The sequence below is a fragment of the Phyllopteryx taeniolatus genome, chromosome 19, assembly GCF_024500385.1.
Source record: "Phyllopteryx taeniolatus isolate TA_2022b chromosome 19, UOR_Ptae_1.2, whole genome shotgun sequence".
NCBI lineage: Eukaryota > Metazoa > Chordata > Actinopteri > Syngnathiformes > Syngnathidae > Phyllopteryx > Phyllopteryx taeniolatus.
In genome coordinates this window covers 18,446,139-18,462,505 of record NC_084520.1, presented here as the reverse complement: position 1 = coordinate 18,462,505, position 16,367 = coordinate 18,446,139, and the positions used below count along the sequence as shown (strand labels likewise).

Sequence of the window (16,367 nt, the reverse complement as noted above, 5' to 3'; positions counted from 1 at the left end):
TTTTCCAGAGGTAAATACAGTATTCCGTAGTCATCAAAGCTGCTAAACACATCATCCATCCGTCCATTTTCTGAGCCGCTTCTCCTCACTATCCCGGCTATCTACGGGCAGGAGGCGGGGCACGCCAGCCAATCGCGGGGCACGTACAAACACTCACATTCCCACCTAGGGGCAATTCAGAGGCGTCAATTAACCTACCATGCCAGCGCAAGGCAAATGACTGCCACCTTTCTCTGATTGGATGATCTGACTCGGGCGAGGTGGGTCGTTGAAACAAAAACTGCAAAACCCTCTTTAATTCTAGATGAAAGAAACCGAAGCGAAACCGCAAAGGTGCAATGGGGGCAACTGGACCGCGTTGTTGAACACGTTTTGTCTTTTTATCCCAAAGGTTTCTTTACTTCAAAATGTTCTCTGGTGGGTGGTCACAACAGGGGTCTCGTCATCGTCGTCATCGTTGTCGTCGCTGCGAGCGGGTGCGGCTGATGAATGAGCGTTTTGTTTCTCTGTCACTCTGGAGAGCGCTGGAAGCGGACCGTAAGCCATGTACGTTTGGACGCCATCGCTTTCGGATGTTTGTATTTCGAAGTAAAGCTGTCTTTCGGATTAAAGTCGAGACGTCTTCAACAACCAGGAAGTGTCCGGTTCCCTCTGCTGAACGTTTGCGGCTTGTCGTGACCTGGATGACCGACGATGTACACGGGCGTAGCGCGAAGACAATAATAGACAGGGGAAGGTTTGGTTACGATTGGCACGGGCGGGTGATCAGTTCTTGCCGGCGACGAGGCTCTGGTACACGGGTTTGACGACCACGTGGAGCATCAGCGACCCGTCCACCAGGTACTCGGAGGTCCGGCGGTGTAGGTCCGCGTCGGCAAGGAAGTCTCCGTTCTCCTCGGTGCTCTGGTGGAAGTCGTACACGTGTTTGACTATCAGCCGTCCCTGCTGCTGCGCAAGAACCAGAACCGTCTTCTGGAAGCTCACGCCGGCAAAGTCGGCGCTGGAGGTGGCGGGAGTGATGATGATGCGGGGGCGCCCGCCCTCGACCCGCGTGGGCTGCATGGCGCCCGCCTCTGTGTACATGGGCCTCATGCTGAGCGGAAGCCAGCGGGGCGAGAACAGGACGTTCCAGGTAACCTGGACATTTACATGAAGGTGTTAAGTTTCAACTCATCACTCCTGTAGGCAGGAATGTAAGCAGACATTACTTTGGTTTGGGGACATTGATCCCAAAAGGGGGAATACAGGTACATGCTAAAACCTTTGGATGTACCCAGGCTGTACTGACCTCTTGGTGCGAACATGTTTACTCAGTGAGCTTCCTTTTAAAAGGATTGTTTTGATTTTCCAAATGTTTCCAAGAATGGGAGCAGCTTCCCCCCAAAATATTTGTGAGCATGTACAAATAGCGTTTTCAGTTAAAACATCTCCGGCTGCCTCGTCTGCATCTTATCGGGTCGTCTGTTTATCCACGACCAGTATGCAACGCTAAACTGGTTACCCGATGCCTAAGGCAAAAGGACACGAGAACCGGCTCCAACGTCCAGCGGTACCTTAACTATCATTTTTGCTTTGCGTTGTGAGTCAACATTTGAGATACAAGTGAGCTTCGGATACGCCGACACTCGAGGGATGTGAAAAAAGCTGCTGGCAGCTAGACCTTCCAGCAGTTAGGAAGTTACCGGTGATTCCGCAAAAACGTAAAGATCCAAGAAGGAGGGAATTCTTCACTGATTCGCTTTCAAAGTAGTCAACTGGAAACTGCGTTACGGTGGGAAGAAACGGCAAAAGGAACCAGGAATATTGGAAACTAGCAGACGGGTAGCCAGACAGTAGACAAAACAAGTAAGTTACCCGCTTGTTGGCGTCATGACCGCTGGGCCCGAGCTGCGTCTGGAAGCTGGTGCTGCGGTCATCCCGGGTGGGGTTACCCACCACCCAGGAGGACCCCCACAGCGGGGCTAGGTAGTTCCTGGGCACGAAGAGACTGCAGTTGACGTCAAAGTACTTGGCCATGTGCACGGGGGAGGCGGCGTGGAACTGGTAGGACATGTAGAGCAGATCCCGAACCGACTCCCTGTAGCGGGCCAGGACCGCCGACTGGGTCTGGAGACGGAAGAGCTCTCGGGGCGGCACCATGGCGTAGCGCACCGCCCTCAGTGCGTTCTCTGCTGTCAGTCCGTCGGGCCGGTTGTGTGAAATCCACTCCTCCAGCCCGGCAAAGAGCTCCATCTCGCTGTGTAGAACCAAATCAGACCGGCGCAGTAGCGTCATGAGCAGCTGGGAGCTAAGACCGTTCCACTCGTCGCTTTGCAGAACCGAGGACAGGTTCCAGGCCATGGACTGGAGGCAGCCGTCCCGCAGCACCGCGTCGCCGGCCTCCACCGCGTACTCGTACCATCCCGCCACGTGGCCCGAGGGTGACTCGCGGGCCAGGTTGAGCGTCATGTAGCGCGTGAGACCCTGCTGCAGCGCCACCACCTGGTACTTGGTGGCCAGGCGGTGCAGGGGGGTGGCCTGGTCCAGTCGCAGGGAGAGGTCGCCACAGTACAGGTACCTGCAGTCTCACATTCCAAAAGCATGTTAGCGTCATCAAAGACTGTCAATTGTTCGTAGGTGTGGATGTGAGTGCGCCCTGACACCGACTGGCGAGCAGTCCAATGTTTTTGTGTAAGGGCCCAGACGTTGGCTGGCGACCAGTTTATTGTTTGTCTATTTGTGTCGTGCCAGTGGGCCGGCGACCAGTATGGGTGCGTGTTTGCGCGTATGCGTGTGTGGCGTGGCTCGTCGGACGGTCGGTCTGACCTGATGAACTTTTCGAAGACGCCGGCGCACTCGGAGCTCTCGCGCAGCGTGAGCGTGCTGCCATTTCGGTCCCGCAGCATGTCCTCCAGGACCGGACTCTGCAGCGACAGAACCAGCGTGTGGACCGCCATCAGCTTCACCTCGTCGGCGTTGGGCGTCTCCACCCGCAGTGTCACGTCGCTGCCGTTGCCCTGCAGCAGGAGCGCCTCCAGACGCTGAACTAGCGCCAGAGAGTGGCTCAGGGTGTCCACGCCGCCGCCGTCTGGGCCGCCGTCCACCTTCAGGGGGCCTGAGCCAAGGCCCGTCAAGTTTATAAACCCAAAATGCATTGTAGAGGGAAAGAAATAATGCTTGGAAACAAAATGGAAATCAAGATGAAATAAAAGCTGGATAAACTGGAGAAGGCAGTGGAATGCAAAAAATGACATTCTTCACCTCGGACAAGTACTTTATCAGGACTAGGAGCTCAGAACCTTCCCTTAGGAATTCAACCTTCGCGATGGACTAGAACCTTCCTCTGGAGTAGAACCTTCACTTGGGACTAGACCATTCTCTTTAGACTGGTACCTTCTCTCAAGACTAAAACGTTTTCTCTGGGCAAGAACCTTCACTTGGGTCTAATCCATGTACTGTACTTGGAACTAATACCTAATCTCGAGACTCGAACCTTCACACTTGACTAAAAACTTCACTTGGGACTAGACCATTCTCTTAGGACTGTTACCTTATCTCAATACTAGAACCTTTACTTGGGACTAGACAATTCTCTTGCAACTAGTAACTTCTTCTCAAGACTAGAACAGTCTCTCTGGAAAAGAACCTTGACTTGGGACCAGACCACCTCTTGGGGATATTACCTTCTTTCAAGATTAGAACTATCGGCCTGGACTAGAATAATTACTTGGGGCTAGACTAGACCATTCTCTTCTTCGAAATGAATCAAAGGAAGCCAGTGTAGAGAGAGATTTAGTCCCAATAGTGCAATGTACAGAAAATGAACATGTGAAGCAGCTTTTTTGCGTCTTGCTGGGATAGATCTTTGATTCTAGCGTTAAACTTGTGTTTACACTCCCACATTTTGTGAAACCAGTACGCAACCAGTCTCTTGCTTTGCCTTACCCCCCTGCCATCTGGATTTTGGCTTGTTTTCAATAGTAGCTTCCTTGTTTTGAGCTTTTCCTTGCTCTACTCGACCAGCTCTGCCTGCTCAGGACCTCGGGGCCAGTCCGTCACCCACCTTTGCAGTACCCTCCAGCCATATAAACCTGAACCTGTATTTGCTCCAACGATTTATCTGTAAGTCCCTTCCCGCCTTCTTGTTTGTATTGGATTTGGATTTTCACATCTTGGACGAGTGAAGTTGACGATAGATAACTAATGACTGTTTTTTGGGTCTGGCTTGAAAATGGCTTTCGGATTCGGATTGCATACCACAGCTACTGTCACCTGGCCGATCACGAAGCATCGGGGTGCGTGTCTGCCTCCAGCCCACCTGTTCTCCCGAATAAGTGCCTCATCAGCCTGTGCCACATTTCAACTGTTTCAAGGGCGCTTCGGTCAACAACCTCCTCTCCATCCACCTCTTGGGTCCGACCAACATTGAGCGATTTGTATTATTATTTTTTTCCATTTAATGCACCTTGTAAATGAAAGATCTTAAGCTTCTCTTGTTGTGCTGCTAACTGCTACCGGGACGACATGATTCTTGAGACGCTGTTCAGATAGATGCTTATCAGCTGACTTAGTCCCATCTTTTAGGTGGCTTTTAAAATTCAGGTCAGAGTCAATAGTCCCACCAAAACCTCATTTAATTTGCGGCTGACCTACTAACTGCACTACCGGAGACAAATCCCTCGTGTGTTTTTTGGACATACTTGGCAAATAAAGATGATTCTGATTCTGATTCTGATTCTGACCTGAAGTCAAGGTGATGGCCAAAAACATTGACTCGTGTCTTTTCTGCATTGTTTTTTCTCGTCGGGAAGTGTTGAGCGTGAAGCTTCTGCCGGCTGTTACGAGGGCAGTCATTGGGTCATCGATCACGATGACTGATGTGGGTCACATTTAATTAAAAGTCAGCCCCCTGTGTAGTCCAGTTATTGATCCATTTCTCATAGCTCGTCGCCGTGTTCATCATGTTTCTATAGCTCCGTCGGTTCTACAGGCTCAAATGGTTCTTAATGAAATACTCGAAGTCCGCCTGGTGGAGAACCCCAATTATAATCCGTCCGGCCACTCATTTTATCGTCATTAAGATTGCGGGCGGGATGGAGTCTATCCCGGCGGACTTCGGGCGAGACCAGTGGTACGTCCTGGACAGCTTGTCAGTCAGTGTCAGGGCACATAGAGACAAACAATGAAGCTAAGGTGCTAACGTGTTTTTGGAATGTGGCAGGAAGCCGGAGTAGCAGGAGAAACCGTGCGGGTTTTCCTCGGGCACAGGAGCAAACGTGAACTCCAACCCCCGGCTTCAGAACTGTGATGAAGCTTTTGAGTTCCAACTGACTTTCAGCGACAAATCTCGCCGCTGTCACTCATTCATCATCGGGACGCGAGCGTTTAGAATTTGAAATCTTTGTCGTACCTGCCGCCACCGTCGACGCACACGCGGCCTGAAGCAGCAGCAGCAGCAGCGGCAGCAGCAGCGGCAGCAGCGGCGGCGGCATCGGCGGCTTCATGGTCTTCATCTTCTTCTAACTTCTCGGAGCGTCCCGACGGCTGAGTACGACGATGCGGATGATGATGATGATGATGATGATGATGATGATGAAGAAGAAGACTTTAGAATGCGGGTCACGGGCCGTGCCCGCTTCCTGGGTGGAGCCTGCGCTGGGACGCCGCCCTCCACCCTGCAGTCGATCACGTGACTCGAGCGCATGTTTGGGCTTCAACAAAAGAACTTCTCAAAGGGCCGCAAAGTGTGTCAGTGTGTTTGCGTGTGCGTGTATTGCATCAATGTCTGTGTCGTGTGCGCGTGTATTTGTGTGTGTGTGCCTTTTGACATGCTTTCGTGTGTATTCTGTGCACGTGTCGACGACCTGTGTTTAGTTGTGGTTTTTGTGCATCTCCGACGTCCTCATCCAGCTTCCCATCCTCCGGTCCTTCCCTCCTTTCCTCCTCCACCTCGCCGGGTCGGCCGCCCCGCGTCCTCCCGAGGGCGCCGCTAACGAAGGCGGTCGCCGGACGTGACGGTGAACCTGCGACGCGAAACCACTCCGATGTTCGCCGCGGCATGTCAAAGCCCAGCGTAAAATCTTCAGAGGAGTTCTTCAGCGAGACGTACGCGACTCGCCGAAGCTCCTGAAAAGTTCTTAACGAAGAGTAAAAGTCCGTCTGCTGTTGTCCATTCCGTTTGTGCTTGCTGTTCCTCTCAATCGGTCTGCACGAAATATGAAATTGTGAACGATTGGAGTGTTGGGGACTCAGGATCATTTCGACAATTGTTATGCTTGAGTAGAAAATCTTCATCATTTCTTGGTCTGCAGCTCCACTGAATCTCCAACAGCATCGTTGACTTTGAGTCATAACGTCAGGTGTTATTGTCAAAGGAATTTGACCCTTTGTGTAAAAGTAAGGATATATTTTCATCTCAGCAGACAAATTGCGCTTCTTTTTGTATATTTCGGTGTTTGTGAGAGATTCCGAGAAAGAGAGACATGTTCTGTTGGTGTCCACACCAACTCTGATCCTCTGCAGTTTCACTGGCGGATTCCAGGATCCATCTGCTTTTGAAGGCACTTTGTATTTCTCAGAATAAAGCCCAATCCTCGATATGCACATTCCATCTGGAAACCGCGAGTCCCCGCACGCCACCCCCAGTTCCCAGTTCTGCGTTGTCTCCCACCTCAACGTCCCACGTGTGCTTCCCGAGTCCAAAGCAGAACCGAGCACAGCGTTCCATCGGTGAAACCTCTCTGGAGTCTGTGGACGCCGCTGTCCTACTTTAGAAGCAACGCCGGTCAGCTCTTCAGACAGACCGAGTTCTGGAATTGCCGTGTTCGGGTCCAGAATCACCGGACCGCGGGAGACCATCTCCGTCATTCGTTCCCACACGTCGAACTTGAGGTTACCCGCACGTATGGCTTCGTCCAGCAGAGCTCCTGGGACCGGCTCGGGTTTGTCAGGCAGCTGTTGGATTCTAGTCATTGCGATCTTGAAGTTCATGAAGGAAACGGGTTCAGACGTCAGCTGCTCCTCTGCGGTTCTGATCCCGTCCGAGAGCGCGGCCGCGTCTCTGTCGCGAGCCTCCGTCTTCTCCTTCATCCTCTGACTCTTCTTCTGCTCTTCCTCCCTCACAGCAGACAATCTGGCCTCCTCCTCCTCAACCTGCAGGAAGCGACGAAGCTCCTCAAAATCCTTCTTAATCTTGCTTCCAACCCGCTCCCTCTGGACCGTGATGTACACCGCTTGTTCAATGCAGTTGTCGCTGATCGGAATATAATCGTCCAGGTTTTCTTTCACTTTCTGCAGGGCTTTCTGGACTTTCTCTCTCTGATCTCGTGCAGCTTCACCGAGGGGACAGAACTTGTGGCCAGTGTGGATTTCTGCCTCTCTGCAGATGAGGCACACGAGCTCCAGAAGAGTTTCAGTTTCTCCTCGCGCAGCCTGCAGATGTCCTCGGACTCCACTGAGCCTTGTGAAAAGGCCTCACACACATTCCTCAGTGCCAAGTTTATTGGCGGATCCATCGAGCTGCACGCTGTCCTACAGACCGGACACGATCGACCTCCTTTTTGCTGCCGCCACTGCCGCACGCACGCACGCGCTACAGAAGCTGTGACTACACGGCGGCAGGACGGGATCTTTGAAGATGTCCAAACATGTCGGACAGCGGAGGTCCCCCCCGGCCCGGCTGGGCGTGGTCATTTTGAAGAGGCCGGCTCAGTGGACTCGCTTCCGACGTTCACTTGAATGAAGCAACTCAAACTTTTGGTCTGCCGGCCGGGTTTTGTTCAGTGACAAGTGAACGGTGTCTTTCTGGCGTTGGCATCGGGAGGTTCACCATGTCTGCCAAGCAGATATTCCAGTTGTTCGTCGCTAATTGTTCAACTTGAAACAACTTAACCGCTAAAGATGCGGGACAGGCTGACATGTTGTTGGTTGTTTTTTTTTCAGTGGCCCCCAGAAAACATCTACGTGGCCTTCACGAGTAAAAAGCTTTTCACGTTGAACAACGTGGCACTGAAAGCAAAGGTGTTATGCTGTTAGTTTGTGCTGTGCCACGCACTTGTTGCCGTCGTCTGCCGGTTTTTCTGTCTGTTGCGGCTTCCTTGGGGCGTGCCGGTGGGCGGAGTCTCCCGTGTTGCGCTTGCTGGCCATCTTCGTCAGCGGCGAAGATGGCGAGTTATTGTCGCGAGCTCGCTTGTCGCCCTTTCCTCCGCAGGGTGTCGGGCTGTTTGCTAACCCTGTCGCTTACATTTTGGCAGCCCACATTTTATTTTTCCATTTTGAGAGAAAATCTGTTCTGGTTTTTCTTCACTTTTTCCAGCTATTACAATCATTTTGTTCACTATATCCTCCCTTAGCATGATTTGAACAATACCATCCGTTAGGGTTAGGGACCGGGCCCCACAGCAAATAGTGAAAATCCACGCATAATTGACGCTCATTACAATTGCCAGGATTTTTGTTTCTGAGAAAAAAAAACGAAAATAAGAACTTTGCACATGCAGGTGTCTACTGTATATTGTCAGAAGATATTTGGTTGTCACTATTTTCCATTCCGATTTCTAATTCAATTTGATCTTAAAAATATACAGACTAGAACACTAAAAAGAGATGACTAACATGATGCATGTTTACATAATATAATGCGCATATGTTGACGAGATTACTTACAAATAACGTATTTGCAGCAGTTCAGTATTATCATTTGAAACAATTTGTCCAAAATGTTGGGACATCACATGTGGGCTTTTCGCCACCAGGCGTCGCTACACACTGCCTCGAGCGTGTGCGCGATTGTGCACGCGTGCGACTTGTAGTACAGTGCTGGTGTTTGTGCTTGTGCTGCATTCAGGTGTCTCGACCTCGCAAAGGATTTTCTTGTGTGCCACACAAACGGAACTGTGGTCAGTTGCACGTCTCGTTTGTCCAACATTTTCCTCCTGCGTTGACTGATCTCATCGCGTGAATCTGATCAGGTACGTGAACGCATCACTTTGGCTCCATTTGCGCTCTTTCACATGACCATCTTTGTGTGCATGTGTGTGTTTTTGTGTGTACACACACTATGATCATCGTTACTTTGAATGTATTTGTGTAATTGGATGGTTACTTCTGACTCTTTATTTGTACTTGTAACATTTCGCAAAACACCAACAAATGACGCTAACAAGTAGATCTCACTTTGTAATGTTTATAATTTTTTTTGGGGGGGGGGTTGTGCAAGGAGCATTGTGTGGTGTTCATATCTGCGAGCTGCATGATCATTATCGTTTGCATTACCGTCGCGATGTGGATCCTTTCGAAATGCCAATCATGCCAAGGTGCGGGGCACCATGGCGACCGTCACAGAGACCTTGTTGCTATCACATAGCCGTGACTGACGCGAGGTCGTGTGACGACACGGAATTACACATCACAACGCAGCGCAACACAACATTACGCTGCAATAAAGTACACGGAGCAACACTAAATTACGCGGCACTCCACTGCATTTCATCACAACACTAAAGTACACGAGAGTACGTTACACATCGCTTCACAACTTGGCTACACGATCCTACGACTCTAAAGTACACTAAACGGCACAACGCCAACCAAAAGTACTGTCAACTCGACTGAACAACGCCGCACTAAACCAAACTACTCAACACTACATCACAAAATCACACTTCTGTGAAAAACGATACTTGAACAACACTTTGTAATACTAAACGACACGACAACTCACTGCTGTACAAAGACACTACCCAACACTAAACTAAATCACACACCAATACACAACACTATGCTAAACTACAGTAGACACACGATTGCAATCGAGGCTTAGAGCGAAAAGCCCAAACTCGGGGTTCCTACAGGACGTTTTGAACATCTCGCCCGTTGAGTCTGTCCGCGGGGACGTTCGTCCCCTCGTCAGGCTCTTCTTCCACACCATTGTGGAAATGGACAGAAATTGAAAAACCGTGGGAGCGTACGTCCCGTTTTGCGTGTCACGCCGTCAGTGCGCACGTGCGCTAGATTTGCGAGACCTTCCCAACGGCATTTGTGCACTTTCACCCACGTGAAAGTTGAAATATTTGGCTTGGGTTAAACATTAACGTGTTTCTCTCACCTCGTCTCGCAGCTTCCAATGCCACTCTGTCCATGTGTGTGTGTGAACAGGAAGCGGTGCTGGCGAGGGCGATGGCGTCCAACGTGAGCCGACCCGCGGGCTGCGGTCCGGCGGTGTCGTCCATCTACTACAAGCTGTGCGACCTGGACGCGGCGTGGGGCGTGGTTCTGGAGGCGTCGGCGTCGGCCGGCGTCGTCGTCAGCCTGGTTCTGTTCACGGCGCTGCTCGCCAACGTGCCCTTCACGCGGGACCCCAACCGCAGGAACGCGGTGGCCCTGCACGCCCTCTTCCTGGTGTGCACGGCCGGCCTCTTCGGCCTCACATTCGCCTTCGTGGTGGGGAAGAACTTCTCCACCTGTGCGTCGCGCCGCTTCCTGTTCGGCGTTCTCTTCGCCGGCTGCTTCTCGTGCCTCCTGGTTCAGGGCGTGCGGCTCAACGCCCTGGCCAGGACCAACCGTGCCCCGGGGGCGTGCGGCTCGTGCCTCGTCGCAACGGCCCTGTGGTCGGTGGAGGTGCTCGTCAACGCCGAGTGGCTGATCATCACGGTGGCGCGCCACCCGCCGGGGCCGGGCATCTCCGCGGACGGGGTCGAGGGCGGCGGCGGCGCCACGGCCGTGCCCTGCGACGTGGCCAACGCGGACTTCGCCATGGCGCTGATCTACGTGATGGCGCTCCTCGTCGCCGCCCTGGGCGCAGGCCTGGGCGTCATGGCGGGAGAACACAAGCGGTGGAAGAGGGAGGGCGCCCTCATCCTGGCGTGCGCCCTCCTCTCCGTCGGGATCTGGGCGGCGTGGATCGCCGTGTACGTCCACGGGAACTTTACGCCCCGGTGGGATGACCCCGCGTTGGGCGTCGCCCTGGTGACCAACGCCTGGGTCTTCCTGGCGCTGGTCACCGTCCCACAAGTGTGCTGCTCGGCCGGGGACGGAGACTGCGACCCCGACTTCGGGGAGACGCCGTACCCGGGTCGGGGGGGCGTCGGCTATGAGAACATCCTGAAGGAACTGAACCCTAACAACGTCTTTGCGGAAAACATGGACAACAAAGCCTTCTCCGTGGACGAGCCCGCACAAGGTACGCACACGCGACTTATTCTTAACAAACAAGCGAGAAAATGGAGGGCCAGCATGTTGATCTTGTGGTTAGCACACCCGCCTCGCAGTTCTGAGGTTCAGTGTTCGAATCTCGGCTCCGCTCGTACGTTCTCCCTGTGCTCGCGTTGGTCCCATGTTCCAAAAACATGAAGTCCAGTCTGTTGTTTGTCGAGTTGAGTCCAGACCGCCACTCTCGCCTGAAGTCAGCTGGGAAAGGCTCCGGCTCGCCCCGAGAGACCCGAATGATAGAAGACGGATGGATGGATGGAAAATTCAGCTGGAGGTGATAGCGCCACCTGCTGCCTGCGCATGCACTTGATTTGACATCTGTGCTCTTGGTGATTGTTTGTAACCTACATGAATGTTTAACGTTAGACAAAGTTAAACCTTCTCCTGGGGGGAAAAGTGCGCATTGAGTCAACAAGATGGCGTTAGTTTCCACTTGGGAATACGGAGCTTCCCGTTAATGTGTGACGTTAATGTCTAACCGCATCCCCGAGCGCCCCTTCACATCCCGGCACAAACGTGTGCCGCCTGTGTTGACCTCGTCTCCATAGTGACAAAGGCATGGCAACCTTTTCCTCCCCGTTTGACACCTTGGTCACACCACACAACACAAAAGTGTGCAAAATTCACTCCAGAGCATCAGGGTGTTCCAAACAGTTAACAACGCAAGGCACCCACAGTGAGACAGTGAAACAGGCCAAAATCCACATGTCAGAGGCAATTTGCATACTCGGTGTGGTTTCATTCAATGCAAGAGTGTAACAATGACTCTCGAGTCCAGTTTCTAAAGAGCTGCCTGCTATAATTGACACAAGTAGGCTATTGCGGAGAACTGGAACCCAAACAGAGAATCCTCTCGGACTTGCCGACTTCTTTTTAGCTCTCGAAGTTACCAACAGATCGGCGAGTTGCGATCCTAAGTCTCAGGATGGAACTAGCGTAGCGCCAAGTGCTGACTGTTGTTCTGCGTCGACTGTTGCCGTGCGGTTGCAGGCGCCGCGGCGGTGTCTCCGTACAGCGGCTACACGGGCCAGCTGAGGAGTTGCGTGTACCAGCCCACCGAGCTGGCCCTCATCGCCAAAGCCCGCGCGGCCGCCGTGAGTACGCCACGCTGACGGGATCCAGACACGTGCGGCCATCCCGGGTGCTCCTGCGTGCGGCGTCTACGAACTGTTCCGATTTGCTTTCCCACCCCGCAGAATCCCCCGGAAGCGTCCTACGACTCCGTCATTCCTCGAGCGTCGGCCCGTTCTGAAGCCGGCAGCGTCGGCGTGCGCGCCGCGAACGCCGCGGACACGGCGGACGTGGGCAACGCCTCTCACGGAAACGGAAACAGCGTAGGTCCACGCGTTCGGTCATTCCTGTTTGATGTTGCCGTAGTGTGTGTGCGCGCGTGTTCGTTCATACGTTTTTTTGCGGAAACAGCGTAGGTATCCCCCCGCATACTTCCTGTCTGATGTTACCATAGCAACCACCGCCTCTTGTTCTTCTTCTGTGCGCGTCAGCAGGCTAACGCGTCGCACAGGACGCCTCAGTGGTGAAGCCGCCGTCTCTGCCCTGATGATCGTCTGGAGGTCGCCACACGGACGCCCTTTGACCTTTTGACCTTCTCTTCTCTCAGTCGGGATGAGGCAAGACTGGAGAAAGGAAGGCAGGACTTTTCATACTTTTCTTTTTCCCATGTTTGATACACACGCCCTTTATGGTCATGTGCACTAGTGTGTCCAAACGACACAAGACACAACACTATACAATCTTAAACCACACTGCACTATACTAAACTACACAGCACACCACTACACTACATTGTACTCGATTATAGAACAATATACAACACTACACACAACTACATGACACTGCACTGCATTACGTTTTACTACAATACACAGCACTACACAAGACAACATACGACTAAACCTCACAACACTACAGTATACTACATGGCACTAGATTATGCTACAATACAATTTGCAAGGACTAATGAAGCTTATTTGATCTTAGTAAACAACACTTGAGTACATAAATTCACAACACTTCACCATACTAGACAAATGCTTGCGGCGGTGTGTCTTGCTGTAATTATAATTATATATATTTATATGTGTGTGGGCGGCACGGTGGCCGACTGGTTAGAGCGTCAGCCTCACAGTTCTGAGGACCCGGGTTCAATCCCCGGCCCCGCCTGCGTGGAGTTTGCATGTTCTCCCCGTGCCTGCGTGGCTTTTCTCCGGGCGCTCCGCTTTCCCCCCACATCCGCAAAACATGCGTGCTCGGTTGATTGAAGACTGTAAGTTGCCCGTAGGTGCGAATGGGAGTGCGAACGGTTGTTTGTTTGTATGTGACCTGCGATTGACTGGCGACCAGTTCCGGGTTTACCCCGCCTCTCGCCCGAAGATATCTGCGATTGGCTCCAGCATGCCGACGACCCGTGTGAGGATAAGTGCTACAGAAAATGGATGGATATATATATATATATATATATATATATATAAAATGTGTTAATGCTTCTACATGGAAATGCAATGTAAATATGTAAGTGTGATAATATTGAATAGTTGAAGTGAGTTTTGCGCATATTATCGCTTTAAGGTCCGTATTTCTTCACAAAGCTTTTCATTTGTTCGGTTCTGCAATAAAAAGACATTTGCTCATTTCCTGCCTCATTTGGTGTTGTCCTAACGAGTCTGCAAAGCCTCATGGGAATTGGAGTCCGTCCGGCGTCGGCCTTCCATCGTAGTCCCGCCTGAGGAAAGTGGCCAAGGTCGTCAGAGGACATTGGTTGGCTGCTTCCTGTTGCCAAGGGACGCCAGCTAACATCTGCAAACTGTGTTGCTCTGTGTGTGTGTGTGTGTGTGTGTGTGTGTATATGTGTGCTTGCCCATGTATATCTGTATGTGATTATGTCTGTGCCTGTTTGTCTGTGTGTTGTTGCACATGCGTGTTCGTGTAGGTGTGTGCGCGTCTCTATGCGTGCCTTTTGAGTTTCTATTTGTGGTGTGCGTCTGTGTATGTAATTATTTTTGTGTGCGTGAGCGTGCGCGTATCTGTGATGCCAATGAGTGTGTGTGTTTCTGTGCTTGTCTCTCTGTGCATGCGTGTGAGTCAATGTGCATGAGTGTGTGTTCAACTGTGTGTGTGTGCAGGGCTGGCCCCAGCCAATGTGGCGCCCTAGGCGAAATTTTATACGGCGCCCCCCTTCATCAATGATTTAAATAAGCTTTCAAAAAAGTCCAAACATGCCACACAATTTAAACTATAAAATAGAACATTTTCTTCCAGCATGCCTGTGACCCGAGTGAGGATAAGCAGTACAGAAAATGAATGTAATGGATGGATGGATGGATGGACGGACGGACGGACGGACGGACGGACGGATGACTCTCGTTACTGCCAAACGAATCACTCGAGTAATGGCTGTTACGACAGCTAAGGGGACAAAGCAAAAGCTGCAACAACTTGACCTGTCATGCTCCCATTGCTCCCTTTTTTTCTTCTTCTTCACTGTCACTTCTGGACAGTTTTGGTCATTTTGACGTTTGCAGAATTCTCTGGGGTGACGTCAATAAATGTTCCCCTACCCCAACAGAGAGCGAGCAGTATACCAGTCAGCCAGAGGAGGGAGTATTTGCTGTTATCATTTGTAATCATTTTGATTGGGCATTTCCTGACATTTGAATTTATGTTGTCTATGTTTTTCCATGTTAAAAGTTAGTTGTCACGTTATTGCAAATAAGTGCCGCTTTCATCTGGATTTTACTCACTGACCAAGAAACATTTTCCTTTTGTCTCATTTTAATTTTGCATTGAGTAGTTTGGCAGTTCCTCAAGAAGTTTCATTGCTTACGTTTGTCTCTCGCAATGAGGTGCTTGCAAGTGCATTGGCATCTGCATTTTAATTATATTTAGGATTTTGAGAAATATCTACAAAAATACCAGAAAACATGTTATTGTGAATAAGTAGTTACGAGAGAGAGCTATTACACAAATTTGTCATTTCTGTCACATTCTAGCCTTAGATGAGGACGACTGCTCACCCGACATTAGCGTGTTAAGCTAATGCTTACTTTCTTTCAAGCTAGCTTGCTAGCTAAAAACTGTTCTTTACACAAAACGATATTTTCAAAATATGTTGACAAAACGTTACCTTTATATTTTGATTTCTTTTCCTCCTCCGCTTTTCTTCTTTTGCGGAACTGTGCGCCCGAGGGCTTAGTTGTCCTTTCATTATGAGAAAACAAATTGTAACTCAAATCACTTGTCCTCTCCTCTTCAAGTTCGTTGACCCCACGTCATGTGACATGACTTTCCAAGTGACAAACATAGTTACTTTAGCTTATTTTGTCATTGTATTTGTTATTTTCAAGACAGAAACGTGGAGGGGGCGCCAGTGGAGGTTTTATGATTTTATTGAAATATTTTTCCCGAGGAGGAGGAGGGCGCTGGCATTGCGCCCCTCCAGCAGATGGCGCCCTAGGCGACCGCCAAGGTCGCCTATGCACTGGGCCGACCCTGTGTGTGTGTTCATTTACAAGCACGTCAGAGCAAGAACGTCTCTCGCTTTTTTTCTTTTCGGTTTTTGTTTCCGATGCGACTCGTTCAGTGCGACATCGTTAGAAAAACCTTCTCAACACGTTTACGAGCACGACTCGCGCGTGCGCGTGGCGTAGGACAGCGTTTGCTGGTCTGCCTGTCACTGTACGTCGCTGGCACGGATAGATGAACAAGGATAGATTTGTAGTTAAGAAAAAAATGATTTTCAAGTGAAATTGGATAATTTCCTGGATGATTTCTCATCACAAAATCCTGCTTGGGAATTGCTGGTGGGGCTTTGTTTTTTTGTGTCCTGTAGTCTACTTCACTTTGGTGTAGTGGAGTGTAGAGTTGTGTATCGCCGTAAAGTTTTGTGTTGCGTTGCGTAGTGTGGTATCCTAGTATCCTGGAATGTAGTGTTGTGTAGTTTAGTTTTGTACTTGGTATAGTTTAATTTAGTGTTGTGTGGTTTATTGTTGTGATGTTTAGTGTATTGTAACGTGTAGTGTAGTTTAGTCTTGTACTGTGTCGTGTACTATAGTGTAGTCTAAAGTTATGTAATGCTGTATAGTGTATTGTAATGTTGTGTAGTGTAGTTTGATTTATTGCACAACGACATTTAGTGTTGTGTTGTGGCACGGTAGAAGTGTTGC

General features: G+C 50.7%; 2 protein-coding genes and 1 pseudogene across 6 annotated transcripts; 1 reads left to right on the top strand and 2 right to left on the bottom strand.

Moving 5' to 3' along the window:
• Window positions 1-94: 94 nt before the first annotated feature.
• Window positions 95-5,640, bottom strand: btbd17a (BTB (POZ) domain containing 17a). 2 transcript variants are annotated; one of them, XM_061755381.1, is made up of 4 exons: window positions 5,390-5,640; window positions 2,806-3,094; window positions 1,855-2,557; window positions 95-1,137 (listed from the first exon to the last, which is right to left on the bottom strand). In XM_061755381.1, the coding sequence occupies exons 1-4, from the start codon at window positions 5,490-5,492 to the stop codon at window positions 766-768; spliced, it is 1,467 nt and encodes a 488-aa protein (XP_061611365.1). In that variant the 5' UTR covers window positions 5,493-5,640; the 3' UTR covers window positions 95-765. The 2 variants fall into 2 exon arrangements, with proteins under 2 accessions (XP_061611365.1, XP_061611364.1); XM_061755380.1 differs by lacking the exon at window positions 5,390-5,640 and having other exon boundaries at window positions 2,806-5,382.
• On the bottom strand, window positions 5,522-8,612 carry LOC133468942 (E3 ubiquitin-protein ligase TRIM35-like; annotated as a pseudogene).
• Window positions 8,613-8,792: 180 nt separating this feature from the next.
• Window positions 8,793-13,818, top strand: gprc5c (G protein-coupled receptor, class C, group 5, member C). 4 transcript variants are annotated; one of them, XM_061755383.1, is made up of 5 exons: window positions 8,793-8,948; window positions 10,135-11,158; window positions 12,178-12,281; window positions 12,384-12,521; window positions 12,690-13,818. In XM_061755383.1, the coding sequence occupies exons 2-5, from the start codon at window positions 10,156-10,158 to the stop codon at window positions 12,723-12,725; spliced, it is 1,281 nt and encodes a 426-aa protein (XP_061611367.1). In that variant the 5' UTR covers window positions 8,793-8,948; window positions 10,135-10,155; the 3' UTR covers window positions 12,726-13,818. The 4 variants fall into 4 exon arrangements, with proteins under 4 accessions (XP_061611367.1, XP_061611369.1, XP_061611366.1 ...); XM_061755385.1 differs by having other exon boundaries at window positions 12,615-13,818; XM_061755384.1 differs by having other exon boundaries at window positions 8,796-8,948; window positions 12,693-13,818.
• The last annotated feature ends 2,549 nt before the right edge of the window (window positions 13,819-16,367 follow it).

Bases quoted from the DNA above. Each gene is read 5' to 3' on its own strand.
- btbd17a (XM_061755380.1), bottom strand. From the start codon at position 3,233: ATGTCATTTTTTGCATTCCACTGCCTTCTCCAGTTTATCCAGCTTTTA. The intron at 2,558-2,805 runs GTCAGACCGACC...GTGAGACTGCAG, and splicing joins GTCTTCGAAAAGTTCATCAG to GTACCTGTACTGTGGCGACC. The intron at 1,138-1,854 runs GTAACTTACTTG...GTAAATGTCCAG, and splicing joins GTCATGACGCCAACAAGCGG to GTTACCTGGAACGTCCTGTT.
- gprc5c (XM_061755382.1), top strand. From the start codon at position 10,156: ATGGCGTCCAACGTGAGCCGACCCGCGGGCTGCGGTCCGGCGGTGTCG. The intron at 11,159-12,177 runs GTACGCACACGC...GTGCGGTTGCAG, and splicing joins CGTGGACGAGCCCGCACAAG to GCGCCGCGGCGGTGTCTCCG. The intron at 12,282-12,383 runs GTGAGTACGCCA...CCCACCCCGCAG, and splicing joins CCAAAGCCCGCGCGGCCGCC to AATCCCCCGGAAGCGTCCTA.